Here is an 18079-nt window from a genome sequence, read left to right as displayed (position 1 = left end):
AAGCTTTTAATGACGAAAATCCGAGTTCGCTGGTCACATGGATGACCACTACCCACACTAAATACTTTGCATGTGTCGAAAGAGCTTTAAGGAAAAATACAGAGATAAATCAAAAGCAAATGTAGCCGACTTTTCTCCCTTCCCAGCACAGCCGCTTTCAAAGGGATCTCACCACTTCTTTGCTCATGGCGTTCAGTTTTCCGTAGTGGGTGACGCTGTGTTTTGTCCTTATAAGGAAACCACCTGGGTGGAGCTACGAGCTACGTGCGTGTTTATATAGAGATGTGGCGGAGCGCGTCACTCCGACTGAATGAGCTTCACCTTCCCGGTGTTGTTGACAGCCGCTGGATGCGGCACATGGTTCCCATCGCACCGCAACACTGACAGCCGGTCCGTTCACCTCGGGGCACTTGGCCGGAACCAGGCCACCGCGTTGGACCTCCTCACGTGATGGACCGGAGGGCCGCGTTCCCTCGGTAAGACTTCCGTCCATCTGGCCACCACCGCACCGCACCACACCACCGTTTTATCCGGTGCCGAGCCCGGATTTAAATCCACCTTCAACGAAGCGATGGATGAAGCCGTCTTTGTTTTGGGATGCGGCGGAGACCGTTCACGATCAGCCTCCGAACGCCACGTCGAATTCTGTGTTTAAGGACAGAAAAACTGACCGTTTGTAGGGCGAAAAGAAGCGGGAGAACGTAGGTCTAAAGCAGCGGTACATGTATCAACCAGGTTTCTTTTTTTTCTTTTTTTTTTTTAAGGCGACCGCTTTGTGTGATAATAGTTGTGTGGGGATTAAGTAACTAGCTACATTGGCGGAACAGACTGTTCTCCCGGCCCCGCTGCATAGTTCCCCTGTGACGGCCGAGTGAAGTCCCGTCGAGACGGGATGGGTCAGCCCTGGACTGTAGGGCCCATTCCCGGATCGCCTCTAGAGGGCGCACGGCAGAGTCAAATCATTTGTGTTTTAACTGTGGTTGTTCAGTCTTTAGTCCGATATTAATCTAATTGAATATAACTTACACATCTCAATTCATCGACTCCGCAGAGGATCTGTTTGTACCATTGCCTGCTTGTATCTGGTAAAATGACCTCCAGAATTCTGTTTTATTCACATTATTAGTGGAATACATTATTATTATTATTATTATTATTATTATTTAATTCCTTGGAATCTTGATTATTATCTACATCAGATAAGTATTAGTTACATATAATTGAAAAAACAAAACAATGTTTTAAATTAAAAATAAGTTTCTAAAAACTTTATTTTGCCCCATTTTTTTTTTTTATATCGTTTGAGCAGAAATCCACTTCGTCATCATGCAGTTACATTGTAATTCTGGTGAATCACAGACTTGATTCATTTATTTAAAGTTGAATAGCAGTCTGGTGAAATACAATATCCTTCAGTCGCATGCCCTTTGGTTGAGTAGAATATTTTATGAATGAAAGGAGCCCATCCCATGGACTGAATGATTCACTGTTCATCCTGTGGTCAGGAGGATTCACGTCTTACATTCACATATTCAAAGGTTGTAGTTCTCGCATTACACAACACATTGTGCAGTACACTGTTTGCAAAGTGTTACTCATTCTCAGATCCTGTGCCACCACAATAAGAGTTAAAATAAATAAAAAACACAAGGATTCAAATGGTTACAAGACTAAAAGAAGTATATTAGTGAGGTGGCAGTGTCGTTTGAGCCCCAACAAGAGCACATTCCCACAAATCTTTAGTGGGAGGTTTATTGATAATTAGAATGAGTAATGGACTTGATTTGATGATGATGATGAATTATATCAAAGTACTCATGTTATGACAATATGGCAAATTAAATGATGTAATAGAATCATGGAAAAGGACATCGTGATCAAACCACAGTTTAGTTTTTACCACATGCTGTGGTCAATGAAGCCGAATGTCACCCCCCCCCCTTTTTTTTAATCCATGTTGTCAATGGTCAAGTAAATAGTGGCGAGTAGTAAATATTTTCTCAGCCCTGTAACATCTACCAGAGTCGCTCCTCACGTCTTCAGCTACTCACAACCAGTTCCTGCAGAGTAAACAACCAGTCTGGTGCCAATTTAACCAAGGCTCTTTCTGTTCATGCGGTGCTACACTTTTCATATTATGATCCGCTGATGTTGCGGTTGGAAATATTTACAAAAACCGTATCTGGCGAGAGGGGTTTACACCAAGTTGTAATTGGGGGATGGAAAGCATGAGGTTTGAAGGCCGTGCCTCGTTTAAAGGGTTTGTGAACGGTCCGCAGAGTGAATGGCCGACTGCCTGAGAGAAGATGAAGGTGGAAACAGTCAGGGACAACGCATCAAGGCTCCTGCATCAGATAAACAATAAACTGTTTTTCAGCCCCGGCCTTATTCTTTAGAACTTTGCCAGTTGGGGGGTGAGGGGGGGTACAGAGGACCGGAGGCAGCGGCCCATACCTTGGCTGTGCCCACATGTCTCCATGGCGTGTCTTCAGTCTCACCCTCATGGGAGCGTTCACCCGTATTTTCAGGCTCGCGTCGCAGCGCGCCCAAGGGACACAAAGGCCCATTCATGCCCGAGAGTGGCTCCATTCATGGGTGCTAAGTATTTTGCCGGTAGAATTCGCTAATTGTTCAGCATCCTCCCATCTCCGAGACCCACTGGTGGAAATGACGTCACAGTCAGTTGTTTTAAGGATGACATAAATATTCAAATGGCTGCATGGGTTGCTGTATTGTTAGTGGTGGTTTTCTCTCGCTTCATTATGCATGCCACCCGGATTGTTTGCCTCCTACATCCACTGTGTATGTGAGTAACAAGAAAAAATGTAGGAATGTGATGAATAAGAGTTTTGATGCTTTGTCGTGTGTGTGATTGGTGTGGTGAGGCTGACCCTCCTTTTTCAGGTTAAAGTCCGGCCGGTGAATAATTTAGATTTTTGCTTTGATTATTTGTTTTCTGTTCTGTTCTACTCTGTTCTGTGCAGCCTGCACATCAGACAAATTCATTTCAGCCACAATAACCATGGCAGTTGTCTGTGCAGCGTAACAATTGCGCTTTCGGAGAGGTTCACTGACAAGTCTTGTCAGATTTGAGATGATTTACAGTGGTTCTTAAAATATATATCTTCTATAGCCCTTATTAGTATCTTTCCCTTTAGAAGTTCCTGTACTTGATTTTGTTGTTTGCGGTGATTCTTGACAGAATGAGACCTGTGTAGCTAGAGGACGGGTTAAAAATACTGTACGGGGCATTGAAATGCATTATTAAAATAAGTCTCCTGAGCTTTTAAGATTGTATGGTGTCTCACTGTTTGTTCTGGAGTGTCTGGATGACCTCTGACCTGCCTGTAGGGAAGAGTGCATACGCCAGGGTGTGTTGTGGTGGCTCCAGATGTCTGGTGTTTATATTCTATTGAAGGACATTTTGCAAAGAAGGTGTTACCAAAATGTAAATGTACTGTAAGTTATTATTCCTATTGCCATAACAAAACAAGTGAAAGGTGATTCTGTCCCTTCCGCAGATTGCACTTGTGCGTGAAATGAAGATGAGCGCTGACCAGCGTTGACGCTTGAGACTGACATCAAAAAGACCCCCATGCACTTTGAGAACAGTTTCTGCCACAACATGTCCGGGAATCAAAACAATTACTGGGGACAGCATGACCTGAACAGGTAAACAAACACAAATGCTACACAGGAAGTTGAAGAAAAAATGTAAACAGTCATCAGTGCACCTCGTGCAAGGATGTGACAGTAACTTATTCCAATAATTAGAAAAATAATATCTAGTAATAATTTTCTAGTACTTAAAACAAAAAAATAAAACTAAACATTAAAACTGAAAATTACTTATCATTTTACATTTATTTTTCTGCTTCAGTAAGAAAAGAACCCATTGGTAAAGCTTGGAAGCCCCCCCCAAAAAAAGAAGTCTAAATCTGCTAAATTTCACAGTTTTAAGTTATAAACTGAATGTTTTGTCAGGTAAATGCATCTTGAGAAGTGGCTATACAAACAAAGAAGAATACAAAGAAAGGAAAGAGAGGAGACTGTGTTCCATGCATATGGGTGGTGTGCATGCAGACAGGCAGAGAGAAAATATACGTGGTATACGTGATATTCCTGAGCTAACACGTAGCTCAGGAATATCAATCAACCTACAATGCTGCAATATAATGCATGTGTCATGCTTGTTTTTGTCCCACATTCAATAACTAACTCATGTTAGGTTATGTGTAGGAATGATTTACGCACGTAGCACAACTCAGTATGGATTTCTCAACCTCTGGTGCTCCGCAGAATGCGCTTCAGTCTAAGTGGCGATCTGGAAAACAACCTGCAGGAACTGCAGCAGCAGCAAACGTCCAAGGAGTTTAACTGTAAGTGTTTTATTGTATATTTACATATTTTGGATAATGTAAAATTGTGATGATTTTTACAATAAATTACACATGGTCTGTGATTGTTTAGTTGTTATTTTTACTTTCAATGAGTCTGATAAAATTCAATTTTATTATTATCAAACATTGCCACTGATTGAAATTGTCACTCTTTCATTTGTCTTGTTTCACCAAAATATTTAAATTTGAACGTGAATTAAAAAAAAAAAAAAAAAAAAACTTCTCTGAGAATTTGTGATTCTGATGACTTACAGATTTTAAATATCGAATGACGAGATACCCAAAAATGGTTGTAAACGGTAGTAAACAGATTTGAAAGCTACTTAAATCTTTAATTCTTTCATTGCTGTGTAAGTGTGTGACAGATTTCGGCACCAGCGATGCAGCGTGTGTGTGTGTGTGTGCTGACATGAACTGACACGGTTGCGCGTTCATAAGGCTTTATTGTAAAACTCACATCATTCGATGTGAGTTAGCTGACGTGCCGAGTTGCGTAGGAGAGCCAAGAGCTGCCTTATTGCTCCCCGGTCACCAGCTGTTCCTGCAGTCTGGGGCACGGCGGATGTTTCCACGCAGAAGGACATGGGAAGCTCTGTTAAGATTGTGTCCAGCCTCGCCGATGAATGGCGGCCCGTGCGTTAATCAGGGTGTTGTGGCTGATGTTTGACGAAGAGGGTGATAGGTTAAGAGGTTGTTTCCAACATGTTTTCACTCCCGTTTCCTGTGCGACACCTCGAACAACAAAACAGGAGGGTTGTTTCTTCTTTGCCATTAGAGTGAGCGGCCCACTTGCCCTGGTATTTTTTCCCTCCTACACTCACTGTCCCGATCCTTGTCAGGGTTTTTTTTTTTTTTTTCTTTTCTTGAAACTGCAAAAGTTGTTTTTCCATGTTTCTTCCTCTGGGAATTGTTTCCACTCTGACGAAAAAAAACAACACTGATAGCAAAACCTTGCGTAATAGCAGCTCCAGTATCTGTCCGCGCGGTGCAATCTATGATTTCTTGAAGGCACTTGTGAACACCATGATAATCTTTTCCCCCTTTTCTCCCCAGACAACACTTGCACCTCCCAGCCTCCCTGCTACTCTGAGGCGTATCGCTTCACTTCCGATCACTTCTCGCTGCTGGCTCATGAGGGGGACCAGGTGGTCCCTTCCACTCAGAGACAAACATTGTTCGGAGGCCACCAGAGAGAAATCAAACCTCTGCCGCCGCTGCCTGATCCCGAGGAGCTCATGTCGGACGAGGCCGCAGACAGCGAGGTGGAGTTTTTTACCAGCGACCGGAGGCGCCTGCTGCCTAAGAGCTGCCCGAAGCCTGTGATCCGGAGCGCGGCCAGGGATTTTGGTCAAGTGAATTACGCCTACCAGGAGATCTCGTTGCAGGCGGACGACGCTGGAGTCGCTCCGCTGGCCTTTTCCTGGCCTGGAAGAGAAGACAGACTGACAGGCAGGGCAGCCACTGCCTGGGCTCTTCACAGGGAAGACAACCAGCAGATGGTGGACACTCAGCCGTCCAGACTCTCATTTTTTACCTCAGGCCCTGCTTCCCACAGCAGCAGCAGCACAACCAGCCCCGCTGACAAACCGCAAGTCCCTCCCCGCGCCCCCGTCATCCCGCCGAAACCCGCCGCTCTGTCCAGAACTCTGGCCGAGGACGACAGGCCTCCCAGAATTCCTCCCAGGGCGCCCATCGTTCCGCCGTGCCCGCCGCGCACCCCGAGTCCCATGAGCCTCCCGATTTACATCAACGGCGTCATGCCTGCCACGCAGAGTTTTGCCGCCAACCCCAATTATGTGAGCAGGGTGTTGCAGAGGCAGCACAGTGAGAGGGCGCCACCCGCGCCGCAGTGCTCCCCCTGCATCGTCCCCATCGTGAAGGACGGCAGGCAGGCCAGCAGCACGCACTACATCCTGCTGCCGCCGGGCCAGGGGGCGCCCTCGGACCGACGAGAGAGACTCCTGAGTGAACCGGCGAGGTCGGGGAGCAGCAGCAGCGTCTGGCAGAACAAATGACTAAAACTTACTGTGACTGAAAGTACAACGGGGACAGAGTGATGTGTGATTGAAAACTCATGTTGAGGTTATTTCAAATGACTGATACTGGCACTACACCGCAGCGTGCCTTTTTTTTTTTTTTTTTTTAACTGAGCATTTTACCTGTCAGTATTCTACAGCTGTCCTGGAGAACATTCTAACATTCCAATTTCCATAATGTATATGAGAGTTGTTGTTTTTTTAAGGAAGGAAATGTTTTTGAAGATTTTTCAGCTTTAGTTTACTGAACGTCCTTTTACCTCTATGACTTTAACTCAACCAGCGTACAAAACAGAAGCCAACCTGGATTAGTGCTCACAAAGAACGGCTGTGTACAAGCTGGCCTTGTACCAAACTGTTTGGCCCGTGCGCATCATTTCGCTTAACACTATCCGTCTGAAGTATTGATAGATTCATTATAAGTGGACAAGCATTAAGGCCGACGCTAGGCAACTGAAATATCCTCTGAATTACTGTGATTCTGATTACCTCTGCAGCTACACCAACTCGTTCTTTTGCATGGTCATAACGTCTGTTTTTGTCTTTATCTCTCAGTGAACAACATGCTCATTCCATGTGACGCCTCTCTAATTCTCCTGCAAGCTTTAATTTATTAAGTGTTAAACAAATAGGCAGTTACCATAATCTAAGACACAATGGAAATGTGTATCTTTTACATCAGTGAAATTGTGGACATTTAGTGATCATTTTATTTGCAGTTCTGATCGCCTCACGAAACTCTTTATTCCTAAATTCCTCTAATTACAGAAGGTAACATACAGTATATGATGTTAAAGTGGTACTGATTGGGTTTTAAATGCTTTCCGTTTTGTGCGCACAGATGTCATGATGTTACATTTACAATGTGCATGTTTACAACTTTTGTTACATCAACAGTTTGAGAGGTCCTGCAAGGGTTTTGTGTCAGTTGGAGCAAAGATGTTTGTTGTCAAAACGGATTAATGGTAAAATGTGTTCATAATCTATTTATAGAAATAAAATAACTTATTCAACTACTCAAGTTCTGCATTCTCAGTTTTCATTGTCCTTTCTGAAAAATTGGTGGGACAGGCAGAGACTGTTCAGGTGCCAAGAACAATTTTATTCATGGAAAAGGTCTACGTTCAACGTCCTGTTTCAGCAAGACAAAACAAATTTAACACAGACAAAATTTCATAAAAATTGATCATGAAGTAGAATTAAATAAAAAAAAATAAATTTAAATGGACTTAATTGCCTGTTATAAGTAGTCTTGTTTATTAAAGAATTTCTAGGAAAAAAAAATACAGCCCGGCTGAGGACACTTAAAAACAAATTTAAAACATCAAGAGGAAAATAAACCCTGACTGTTCACCACCAAAGAGAATATCAAGAATCAGAAGCCAAAAATACTGAGAAATTGATGTAAACGCTTGACAAAAATCAAAAAGACTTTAAGTTCTGAGAATAACTTTAATGGAGCATCAACAGCAGCTACGAGTGGATCACAAGATGGTAGATGTACAAAAAACAAAGCTGATGACTGTAGTCAGAAATGTGATTGGACGGCAGTAGCGCAGTGCCCTCGGTGGAAGAGTCCAAAACAACCATTCAGTGTCCACGCTACAGTGTGACCTCAGAGCTCCGTTGCCATCAAAACAAATGGCATTTGAGTTTAAGAACAATTCAGCAGACTAAAAAGTGCAAACCAAACAGCAGTATTGCACTGAATCAAAGCTATTTCGCATTACATCTTATCTTTATTTTTCTAAACCCTTCATATTTATTAGAATCACTCTCCATTTAAACTATGTGATAAAGTACAGATTTTTATCTTAGTGGGGGGGCGGGGGGGGGGGGGAGGTATCAAAACTTCACATGTATAGGAATTTCCAAACTGCTCAGTTTTACATTAAATCCAAGGCTGTTTTTTTTCTCAATCATATATTTGTTAGACATCAAAAAAGACATGGCACAAAAAGTTAATTATGCTAAGAAATAATCATTTGTGCTTGCAAAATAAGTTAAAAAAAAATGAACAACAAACTTTCCCCTGCGTCCAGCACCCCACCCCACGCTTCCCTTACCCCTGCAGTTCCATGTGGGCCTTCTTGTCGAACTTTGACCTCCGTTCTTCTACAGGCACATTCTCCAGGCATCTCATCCCGTCGGGCCGAGGTCATCAGTGCAGCTTCAGGGCTGTCAGAGATGGGAGGTTACAGCGGCCCGCTTTACCGCCACGCCCGGTTCAGCAGTTTGACTTCCGCCAGGCGTTTGCTGATCATGGTGGCGAAGAAAAGGGCAAAGAGAACGCTGCTGATCAGCATGTAGTCGTAGTCGTCCTTGAGCACGTCGAACTGCTTCGAGGGGTAGACCCGGGTCTGGTAGATGTCCAGACCGTAAGCCACAACCTGCGCAGGAAAACATGTTATTGGCCCTGTGTAGATTCAGCTTTAAAAATACAAAATAAAATACAGCCTTACCCGTGAAAGAAGAAACAAAATAAAATCCTGTCACTCACCAGGCAGGTGGACTCCAATCCAGAGGGGGCAGTGTGGATCCCTCGTACTCTTGACACCGTCTGATTGTAGTTGATGAACCACTCTGTTCGGATGATCAGTTCTGGTGCGTAAGGTATCAGGTTCTCTTCACTAAGGACAGAGGGCGGACGTTCAGAGACAGATTGAAAAAAAAGAAAGAAGAATCAAAAGTGGAACAGACAGCAAGTGTTTGGATTTATTCTTAAAAAAAATGCTTTGTTTTGATAAATATGTGAATGTGCGCATCAGCGCTGACGGAGGGACTGACCGGCTCTGTTCGGTTACTATTTCTGGCCTCCGAGGATCCAGGAACATTTTAGGCAATGACAGAATTCCTCCGGATGGCAAGCCAACTATGACAAAGAGAAGCCCACCAAAAAATGTAAACAAGAAATCTAGCCATGTTTAAAGTTTTGTTTTTTTTAAAGGGGAGGAAAAAAAAAAAGTTCCTTCCAGTGTCTTGAAGGGGAAAATGAAGGGCAATGAGTCATACAATGGAACTTACTGAGCAGATGGCGGCTGGTGATGCCCTTCTCTGTTAGCGTGGCCTCCAGAGTAGAAATGGAGGAGGGGAAAATGTAGGACTGCTGGAGCACCTGAGGGGCATGTGGTCGATCCAGCGAGCTGAACACAGTGCTGTTGTAGAGCTCCATGCCCTCGTACAGCTCGATCACAGAGAACTCGTTCCTGCGGGACTTGGTGCTCCAGTATTCATACTGCAAAGTCAGACACGCACAAGCCAGGGGTGAGGTCACATGAACACAACCAGCGTTTCCTTTTCACATGTCACAGCAGGATGCTAACTGCTGTTACACCACCGGTATGCTGCTGATGCAGCGGGACTCACCACCACCCAGTTCTCGGAGTGGACGACGTGCACCGGCCCTTTGGCCTTTCTCTGGACGGCCTCGTGGATGATGCGACCGGTCACGCCGTCGATCAAGAGGATGCCGACGAAGCTTCGCTCCTGGTGATTGTCTGCGCTCTCGGTCACCACAGCAAGAAGGTTCGGGTTCAGGTACTGCAAGAAAAGGATTGAAACGCTCAAAAAAAAAACTCAAAACATCACTCTTGTACAGTTGAAAAGAGGATCAATCAAGAAAATAAATAGGTAGGGTACACAAATGTAATGATACAACTCATTCTTTAAATTTAATTTGACTAGGACATATGATACAATGACCCTATTTTGTTAATGAGTCTGTAATATATGCAAAATCAACTTAGTCTACATGGTTAGCATGCCGACTATCTTAACAACATTTCTAAAGCATTAAAGGCCCAATGTGTAACATTAAAAGAATCTTCTCTATTGGTCTGAAATAGAACAAAGCCAAACACATATGAATATATTTAGTAAGGCAAGTAAATATGCAAAAATTATCTTTTTTAATAACACACAAAAGGTGGCAGGCTCTGAATCTTGTCAAGGTTTCTTTCAGGTATCACAGCTGGTATGAGAAATACGTGAGCTCAAGTGGGGTACTCGAAAACAAGTAATTAAAATACATTTTCTGTTCAAGATGCTGTGTACGTATTATAGTCTGGAACTTCAAGACTGGAAACACCTTAGTACAGTTGGTTTCTGTTACACTATTATTACAGAACATTGCAGTCACCACAAGTAATTGACAGGGGTTGGGCGTTTTTACTGCAACAAAAAAAAAAAAAGTCATCAGTAATAACCACACTGACAGTGTGAAAAAGAGGTGGAAAAGAAGAGGGTCAGTGAGTATGCCGTTTTAGCCATGATTCAATGGAGAGACGTCCACCCTTCTGGTGATGTACGCCTGGGAAAGATGAGTTTTCAGCCAATGCCATGGCAACGGGTGTGACTGTTACTGACTGACGTGGGAACAAAAAGCTGAGGCGACGAGAAGCCAAGCCTAACAGTAATCACAACAATGACATAACATTCAAACTCTCCGTACGTTTTTAAGAACCAAAAAAAAAAAAGAAAAGATTTTGACTGAAGAGCTCCTACCTTATAGAGGACACTGCGGTCTCCCATCACTCTCCCCTGAGAGTGCACATGCTCATTGGGCCTTTTCCCTTTAATAGAAACAATCCTTTGCACCTCAGTTGGGATGACAACCTCCCAGATTAGTTCCGTCGACAAATCCTGCAAGCACAACGACATCCAGACTCATTTTTATTGAAATAAACTTGTTACAGCAATGCCTCTGACAAAAACCACTGTAAAAAAAAAACACCCATCAAGTTGACTTGCCGTCCGCAGTCTGTAGCCAGAAAGACGCCCTTGACTGGAGTCAACCAGGTAAAAGAAGATGGAGGAGGCCATCTCCTGGAGCTGCTGGAGAACATTCTTTGTCGATGGAAAAGCAGACACCTGAAGAAACAGACAAGACAAGATGTTGCGTCTGAAGGACAAATCCCGTTATCCTATATTTGTGTACTATTTTTTTATTCATTTGTGTGTGACTGGATTGGTTTCTAATTTGACTCCGAGTGGATGCTTTTGTTGGATGTTTACCACTGACCTTATACTGATCATCCACAAGAAGCAAGACTTTTGCATAGTCCTGGTCCATCAGAGGCAGCAGGAGCGACTGAAGGATCGGTTGAGGTAGAGCCGGTGGTGTGACGTGACTCTTCTTTCCAAAAATAGGATTAAAAACATGGAGTGTGGTCAGGCCCGACTCCTGCAAATGAAAGAACAAACACATGTCTTTTATAGTATTCAGCGCTTGAGTTTTCTTCTCAGTTTAGATTCCAGCAAACACATGGAAACCAGTTAACTGGGAGTAATGGCTCAAGTGGCCAGCTAAGTCAGCATTCAGTCTATTATTAGAGTATGGGATTGTTAGAAACCTTGTCTTTAATGAGCAGGGTGCACTGTGGTGGGTGGGGGAAGTGAGCGGTGGTCCGTTGCACCACCAGTTTAAAGACTGCGCCGGGTGGGACGTTCTCGAGGTAGTGCTTCCATAAAATAGTGCCCGTCTTGCTGTCGATCCCGAAGAGCTTCACAAAGAAAAGGCAAAGGGTGATCAGAGGCAGGAACCGGAGTCTCAACTGAAGGCTACTGGTCAGGGGTTCCTGAGCACCATGAGGTGGCGCAGCCTTGTTCCTGTACCTTCCCGGACGCCGTAACCATCACCATCATCTTCTGCAGGTTGAACTCGTCCCTGGAGAGGTTCTCGATGGTCACTTCGTTTTTAACGTCCCTGCGAGGTTTCCTGGCGTCGTAGAACAACTTCCAGAGGTGGCCGACCCAGGCTTGCAGCAGGATGAACTGGGAGGACAGCCTCTTCAGAACCATTGACATCAGGCCGTCTGGACACATGTCAGTAAGAACACACAGAGGAATCAGCCCCCATCGGTGGATCTGGGCTTCAATTAAATGTATTACTAATTGACATTTATGTTGTGGACAATCTTTTATTGGAATTGCAAGGATTTCACAGATCTTGCAAATCAGTGTCTGTAAAAACTACAACAACAACACACAACTTGATTGCCTATCTAGTCTATACATTAATGCCAACACAGTGAAAGACAAAGATGTGCAAATTCTGACTTTTAAGAATGATGCCTCGATTGTAAAATGAATTAGAGGTTGGGGGAAATGGCAGAGACAGACACAAAGACATGTTGATCAAACTGAGCAGTCATATAGTATTTTACCTTGAATAGCTGAATCCAAAGGCAGCAATGAAAGCAGGATAAAAAGAAACAGGACAAGGTGAAGCAAAGAGCAACCAGGTAGGGATCCACAATAAGACCTGACACGGTTTCGGCCAATGAAGGTTTAAAACACTCCTATCAGGCCTCAACATGCATTTCTGAAATATGACGGTGCTCAATGTGCACACAAGCTATCAACCGAGGGATATTTAACTGAATGTCTGCTTGCATGTCGACATCTCTAATAGAGGCCAATTCCCCTTCACAGCAGGTAAATGAACACAGTTCATTTGCTGCAGAAGAGCCTTGTAGCAGCCAAATAGAAACCTTGTTTGTCTGAACTGAAAAGAGACAAATACTATTGCGGGAAATACTGCCAAAAATTAAATATCATGGATCCCTACAGCCAAGAGAACACAACCAAGCATCAGCTTATCAATAAAGCAATGCAACCTTGAAAGTCAGGAAAGCAGCGCCGATCAGTTAGGATGCTAAAGAGTTACAAAGCAAAGGAAAAGTCACCATTAAGTGGACTTAAATACTGGTTATATGTTAGAGGAAAACTATTAAACAGCTGGTAAACACTGGCCAACATTTCACAAACATCCGGCCCCTTTTAGTATGCAGGAGTGTGAAGAAAATATTCTAATCTGGTCTAAAAGAATCATTAGAAAAACAAGCATTGTTATGGATATTAGTTCCCAATAGAGTTTGAAGGACAAAGGGGGGGAATCTGGGTTGACATTTACCGGCCTTTTTGCCAAACTCTCCCTCCAGCTCGGCTTGCGTGCCTGTCAGAGGCAGATCCACCATTTCCATTGTCACGACGTCTGACAGCGCCTCCTCTCTGATCCACATGACACGCCCTGGAAAACAATGCACATTATTTCCTTTTCATGCAATCATTCACCTTCGTCCACACACCCTGCAGCAAGTACGCAAGACGGTGTTGACGCTTGCCACAAATTACGGACGTGAAACATTTTTTCCCCCTTGTGGTCGTGGAAAGAGCCACATTATGTGAACATTAGGAAAAATGTGTCTGCCTGCGCTCCGCAGGATGCTGGCACTCGCTGAGATGATTAAGAAGTGGAATACCCAACGTTTATGAGGTGCCCTGTGACCAGACACCAACATCAAAACACAGATCACACTGTAAAAACCATGACAAATCATAGGCTGTTCAAACAAAGGGCACAACATCAGCATGATGCCAAATCAAACCCATAAATATCTATTACAATTAGTCATTGTCTAAGAATTACTTGAAGAAAATAATCTGCCACATGGTATTTCTTCAGAGCATTTATGCCACACATACCAGGCTGTTGAACAAAGGTGAGAGTGTGGTCTTCTGACTGCACCATGACCCTGTAGCCCACAGCATCGTCTTTTTTAAGAAATGCCTGCACATACATCTGAAAGAAAGAGCAACAAATAAATAAGGTTAAAAAGATCAGACAAGTTTTCATGAGCCTAGCTGTTTTATCCCTGTTGGCTGGTGTGGAAGAGAGCAAATGTGATGGGGAAATTATGAAGAATCAAACCTTTTCTGGTTTGCCTCCATTTGAATCCAAAGCAAAATTGAGCGTCGTGTCCAAAAGTCTTCGTCCATTTTCTGCACTAAATAGGTTTATACTGCAGGCCTGTGCAGAACACAACAGGTAGTCACATAGTCATTACTAACAGTAAACTAGTGTTTTGCCATGGAAAATAGTTTCAATTAAATTAAGTCAGTAATTACAGTATGACCAATTCATTATGTTCATTCAAATGAGATTCTAACATGAAAAAACCATGACATGATTCAGTGTATAACTTTTTTTCATGATTGATATTTACTCACAGTTTTATTTTTTGGTGACATGACGGCAGCAACAGTTTTTTCTCCAGTTGTAGCAAATGAAACCAAGAAGGCCTAAGAATAAAAGACAGAGTGTTCTCGATCAAAAGTGGATCTGGAACATCAATCTGACAAAAGTGTAAACACAGACATCGTCACATACAGGCTTAAAATCCCTCAGCGTAGCTATATGGCCACTGTTGAGCTGAAGGAGCACAAACTGCTCAGGCCCAAGCTGAAGGAAGAACTCAGCCAACGGCGGTCGAGCTGGGTTGGGCTGGGTGGAGACTAGAACTGGATGGAAGCCAGTGGCGACCTCGAGCCCTAGTGACTACAGAGGGAAAAGGGAAGCAAATTAAAAAAAGGAAAAATGCAAATACAGTGTCCACAAAGAAAAACACTTCCAATGTTTAGGGTGGTGTGAAAAAAATTACACATTATTGTTTTACAAAATAAAATAGCTGAAATTCACTTTGGTTACCTGCAAGAGGACCTGGGTCATCTCTGAGTCTGCATGCAAGTCGAGCATGTGCAGAGACGCGGCAGAAGGATCGACGCATGTCAACATTCCCTTCCCAATTACTGTACAACTTTCTTGTACATTGGAAAGCCATGGAGCTTCGACTGAGATCTGAAGACAACACATGTGAAAAAGAGCAGTTTGAATTAACTGAACTGTATTAAAACTCTTGCTTTTTTGTGCAAACGATCAAGAGAAATGTGATCCAAACAGACACATTCCCCCAAATTTACGTTCCACTCCAAAATAAATTACCTGTTTGATTATCTCGCCATCTTCAGTACTGTATGCAACAATTGCTATATGGGAATGAGGAACAACTCCCAGTGCATAGACTTGACCATTTCCATCAGAATATACCATCTGATAATCCACAGTGTCACTGTAAATGTAAAAATACAATAAAACTTTACAAAGATACACAAACAGATCAGCTTGATTTTTTTCACAGCAATGATGATGCATTGCCACGTATCTCAAATGTTTCTACTTTCTTTGTGCAAATAGGGTGTAGCAGAGAAGCTTTACTTGCCTTTCTGGTAGATTTTCTATCCATTTTTGGTGACCATTGGAAAGATAATGTAAAGAGAGGACGGTTTTCTTTAAAACAGCCACGTGTTTCACAGTTTCTTGCTGTCCAACTAAACATGCCGACTGGAAGCTAGAAAGCACAACAGAAACTTTGTCATTTTAAAACAGTTATAAACATAGCAGTTGCATGAACCAGAAACACTCACCTTCCAGAATCAAGCACAATCTCCCAGTTCAAACCCCCTATGTTTATTTCCCAGGAGCGCAGTAGGCGGCCATTCCCAACCACCAGCACCGCATCTAGAAGACAACAGGTTACGAGGAATTTGCTTTCATGAAAGAGCCGGAAATTGACGTTTGATAAACTGCCACAGCAAAATCACCTTGGCCATGTTGCATGAGGGCATCGATGTTCCCCTCTGGCCCAGTCTTGTCTACATGTCGCCAGGCTGTAAAACATTAATATATATGTTTGTACATTTTTTCCAATTTACACATAAGGTGCTACATTATATTTTCAGTAGGCATAATAATAATAAACAATAAAAAGAAATACTCACAGAGGTCTCCCGTCCTGGTATTGAGTGCTGCAAAAACATTATTCTCTGTTGCCAAAACTACTTTCTTGGATGACTGCACCTGTGAGTCAAAATGGGAAAAACGAACCTTGCCCACATACTGTTGCCTCCTGAAATACAGAATTATGGAAAACAAGCGGTCACAAGGTCAGCAAGTCAAATTACAAAGGTTTAAAACCACTAATGTGTGACTCATTAAAATAGAAACAAACGTTCACGCTGGAATTATGCCACAAAGCTAAGATATTTAAACATTTTATTTATTTGGAACATGTAGACATTGTAATTGTATTCGTTATCTGGACAGTGATAATTTCGTCACATTGACTATAATGCAACAACCTTATTAATCTATTGGTATCCACTTGGGTGAATGACATTAACAAAAGCGCCAGATTCTTATGTAAACCTACACAAAATCACTGCTTTGGATCATAGCGGATTTTCTTTCACATGTTCTTTGAATCTAAATCTACCCCCCACACACGCCGGGTCACAGCGACTGGCTATGACAGCGTTTAGCATTAGCATTTCAACATTAAAACATAGCTCTTCATAAGCGAATAAACAAATCAACATTGATGTTAATCTTACCAGTCAAATTTTCCCACTTGATCTTCATATACGCCCTCGACAATGCTGCACACAGCAATGAGTTTTAGAAACAGTAAAATTGCCTTTGCCATTGTAACAGCAGCTTCGGCTTGCTCGTCGAAGCCGGAAGTTGTCTTTAATTCTGCTTGGTGACAGAGTGGTGCTGCCCCCTAAGGATCAAATGCATAAAGTACTTTCATAAGTAAGAATCGTGAGAATACCCTTAATATTCCGACATTCTCCCTAAAGGAAATAAACGGTGTAAAGTTATAACACTGCGTATTTTATTGTCATACGTTGACATCATTGACATATATATATGTCAATGATTTTTTGATTTTTTGATTTTTTTTTTTTTTAATAATAATGACAATAGATACGAGAACATTGATATGAAGTGTATTTTTTCAAACGTTTATTGTTCTGCAAGAAAACAAGAAACAGACTGAATTTTGCCTTTAGCAAAATGCCATATCATTCTCTCACTCCTTATTGCGTCATTACGTTTGAGGGTTTGATGGCACACGCCGAAAACTGCTGACAACCGTCCGCACGTAATTACATATCAGTCAGAGATGTATTGTTTTCTAACCTTCAGCAGCCGTCCTTTGGAATAACTTGTGTAAAGTGTTAGATAAATATTGACACACTTGATTAATTTGTGGCAATGTCGGAGATAGTCAACATTTACTATTTGTTGAATGGTGATTGAGTCAACAAGTCAGCATATATGCAATCAATTTCCTCTTAATTACAGCGTAATTACTACATTTTGAGCAAAACATCGGGCAAGTCTAAAAACAGTTCAAACCACAAATCGATCAAGACAAGAAGACTGTGTGTAGAGAATCATATTTCTTGAACTTTTGTCAACCTACCTACTATTATCTTAATATTGCTGTTTGGTTTCGGAAAAGTTCTGTTATTTCCTCGGATTATTATTATTTATTTATTTTTAACTTTTCTATTAATATTTTGGTAGTATAAAATGTTCACGTTTGTAATCAAGAGAAATATCAGACAGCTGTGTCCATACAATTAAACAAACCGAATGAGAGTTGACCCAGGTGCCCAGGTTTTTAATAAACAAAATCACCCCCGCCCCCCACACACACGTCCCTTTAGGGGCTCCGTAGGAAACAAAGAACGACGACTATGAAAGTTTACACATCTTAGCGCCGAACACCACATTAAAGCTTAGCTGAAGTTAACGATTTGGTTTTGTTTTTTGTATTCTTGTTTTACCGGTGGTTATGTTTGTTTTGTGGAGCGATGTACATGCCACTGCACATTTTGTGACATTAACGAAACGTGCTAAAAGTAGCTCGTCAGAACATCTTATTTTACAACCTGACACTTCAGGGGAGGGGGCTGCACACATTTATACAAACAACGGTAAAAGGGAAACCACAA

General features: G+C 42.4%; 2 protein-coding genes across 3 annotated transcripts; one reads left to right on the top strand and one right to left on the bottom strand.

Annotated features, from left to right (window-relative positions):
• The first annotated feature begins 288 nt into the window (after positions 1 to 288).
• Positions 289 to 7457, top strand: errfi1b (ERBB receptor feedback inhibitor 1b). 2 transcript variants are annotated; one of them, XM_076042359.1, is made up of 4 exons: positions 289 to 476; positions 3522 to 3672; positions 4300 to 4379; positions 5454 to 7457. In XM_076042359.1, the coding sequence occupies exons 2-4, from the start codon at positions 3596 to 3598 to the stop codon at positions 6413 to 6415; spliced, it is 1119 nt and encodes a 372-aa protein (XP_075898474.1). In that variant the 5' UTR covers positions 289 to 476; positions 3522 to 3595; the 3' UTR covers positions 6416 to 7457. The 2 variants fall into 2 exon arrangements, with proteins under 2 accessions (XP_075898474.1, XP_075898475.1); XM_076042360.1 differs by lacking the exon at positions 289 to 476 and having other exon boundaries at positions 3529 to 3672; positions 4240 to 4379.
• A 411-nt stretch (positions 7458 to 7868) lies between these two features.
• On the bottom strand, positions 7869 to 16826 carry emc1 (ER membrane protein complex subunit 1). Its single transcript, XM_076042367.1, has 22 exons — positions 16667 to 16826; positions 16055 to 16182; positions 15878 to 15943; positions 15701 to 15794; positions 15496 to 15624; positions 15219 to 15345; positions 14925 to 15074; positions 14607 to 14774; positions 14447 to 14518; positions 14148 to 14246; positions 13922 to 14018; positions 13350 to 13466; positions 12050 to 12249; positions 11788 to 11937; positions 11457 to 11618; positions 11186 to 11305; positions 10940 to 11077; positions 9803 to 9976; positions 9461 to 9671; positions 9224 to 9308; positions 8937 to 9066; positions 7869 to 8826 (listed from the first exon to the last, which is right to left on the bottom strand). Exons 1-22 carry the CDS (start codon positions 16756 to 16758, stop codon positions 8647 to 8649), a joined length of 2889 nt encoding a protein of 962 aa, XP_075898482.1. The 5' UTR covers positions 16759 to 16826; the 3' UTR covers positions 7869 to 8646.
• Between the last annotated feature and the right edge of the window lie 1253 nt (positions 16827 to 18079).

Source organism: Nelusetta ayraudi, unplaced genomic scaffold, assembly GCF_046127955.1.
Source record: "Nelusetta ayraudi isolate G7.1 ecotype Tasmania unplaced genomic scaffold, CSIRO-AGI_Nayr_v1 ptg000070l, whole genome shotgun sequence".
In the NCBI taxonomy this organism is placed as follows: Eukaryota; Metazoa; Chordata; class Actinopteri; order Tetraodontiformes; family Monacanthidae; genus Nelusetta; species Nelusetta ayraudi.
This window is presented reverse-complemented; position numbering and strand designations above follow the sequence as displayed.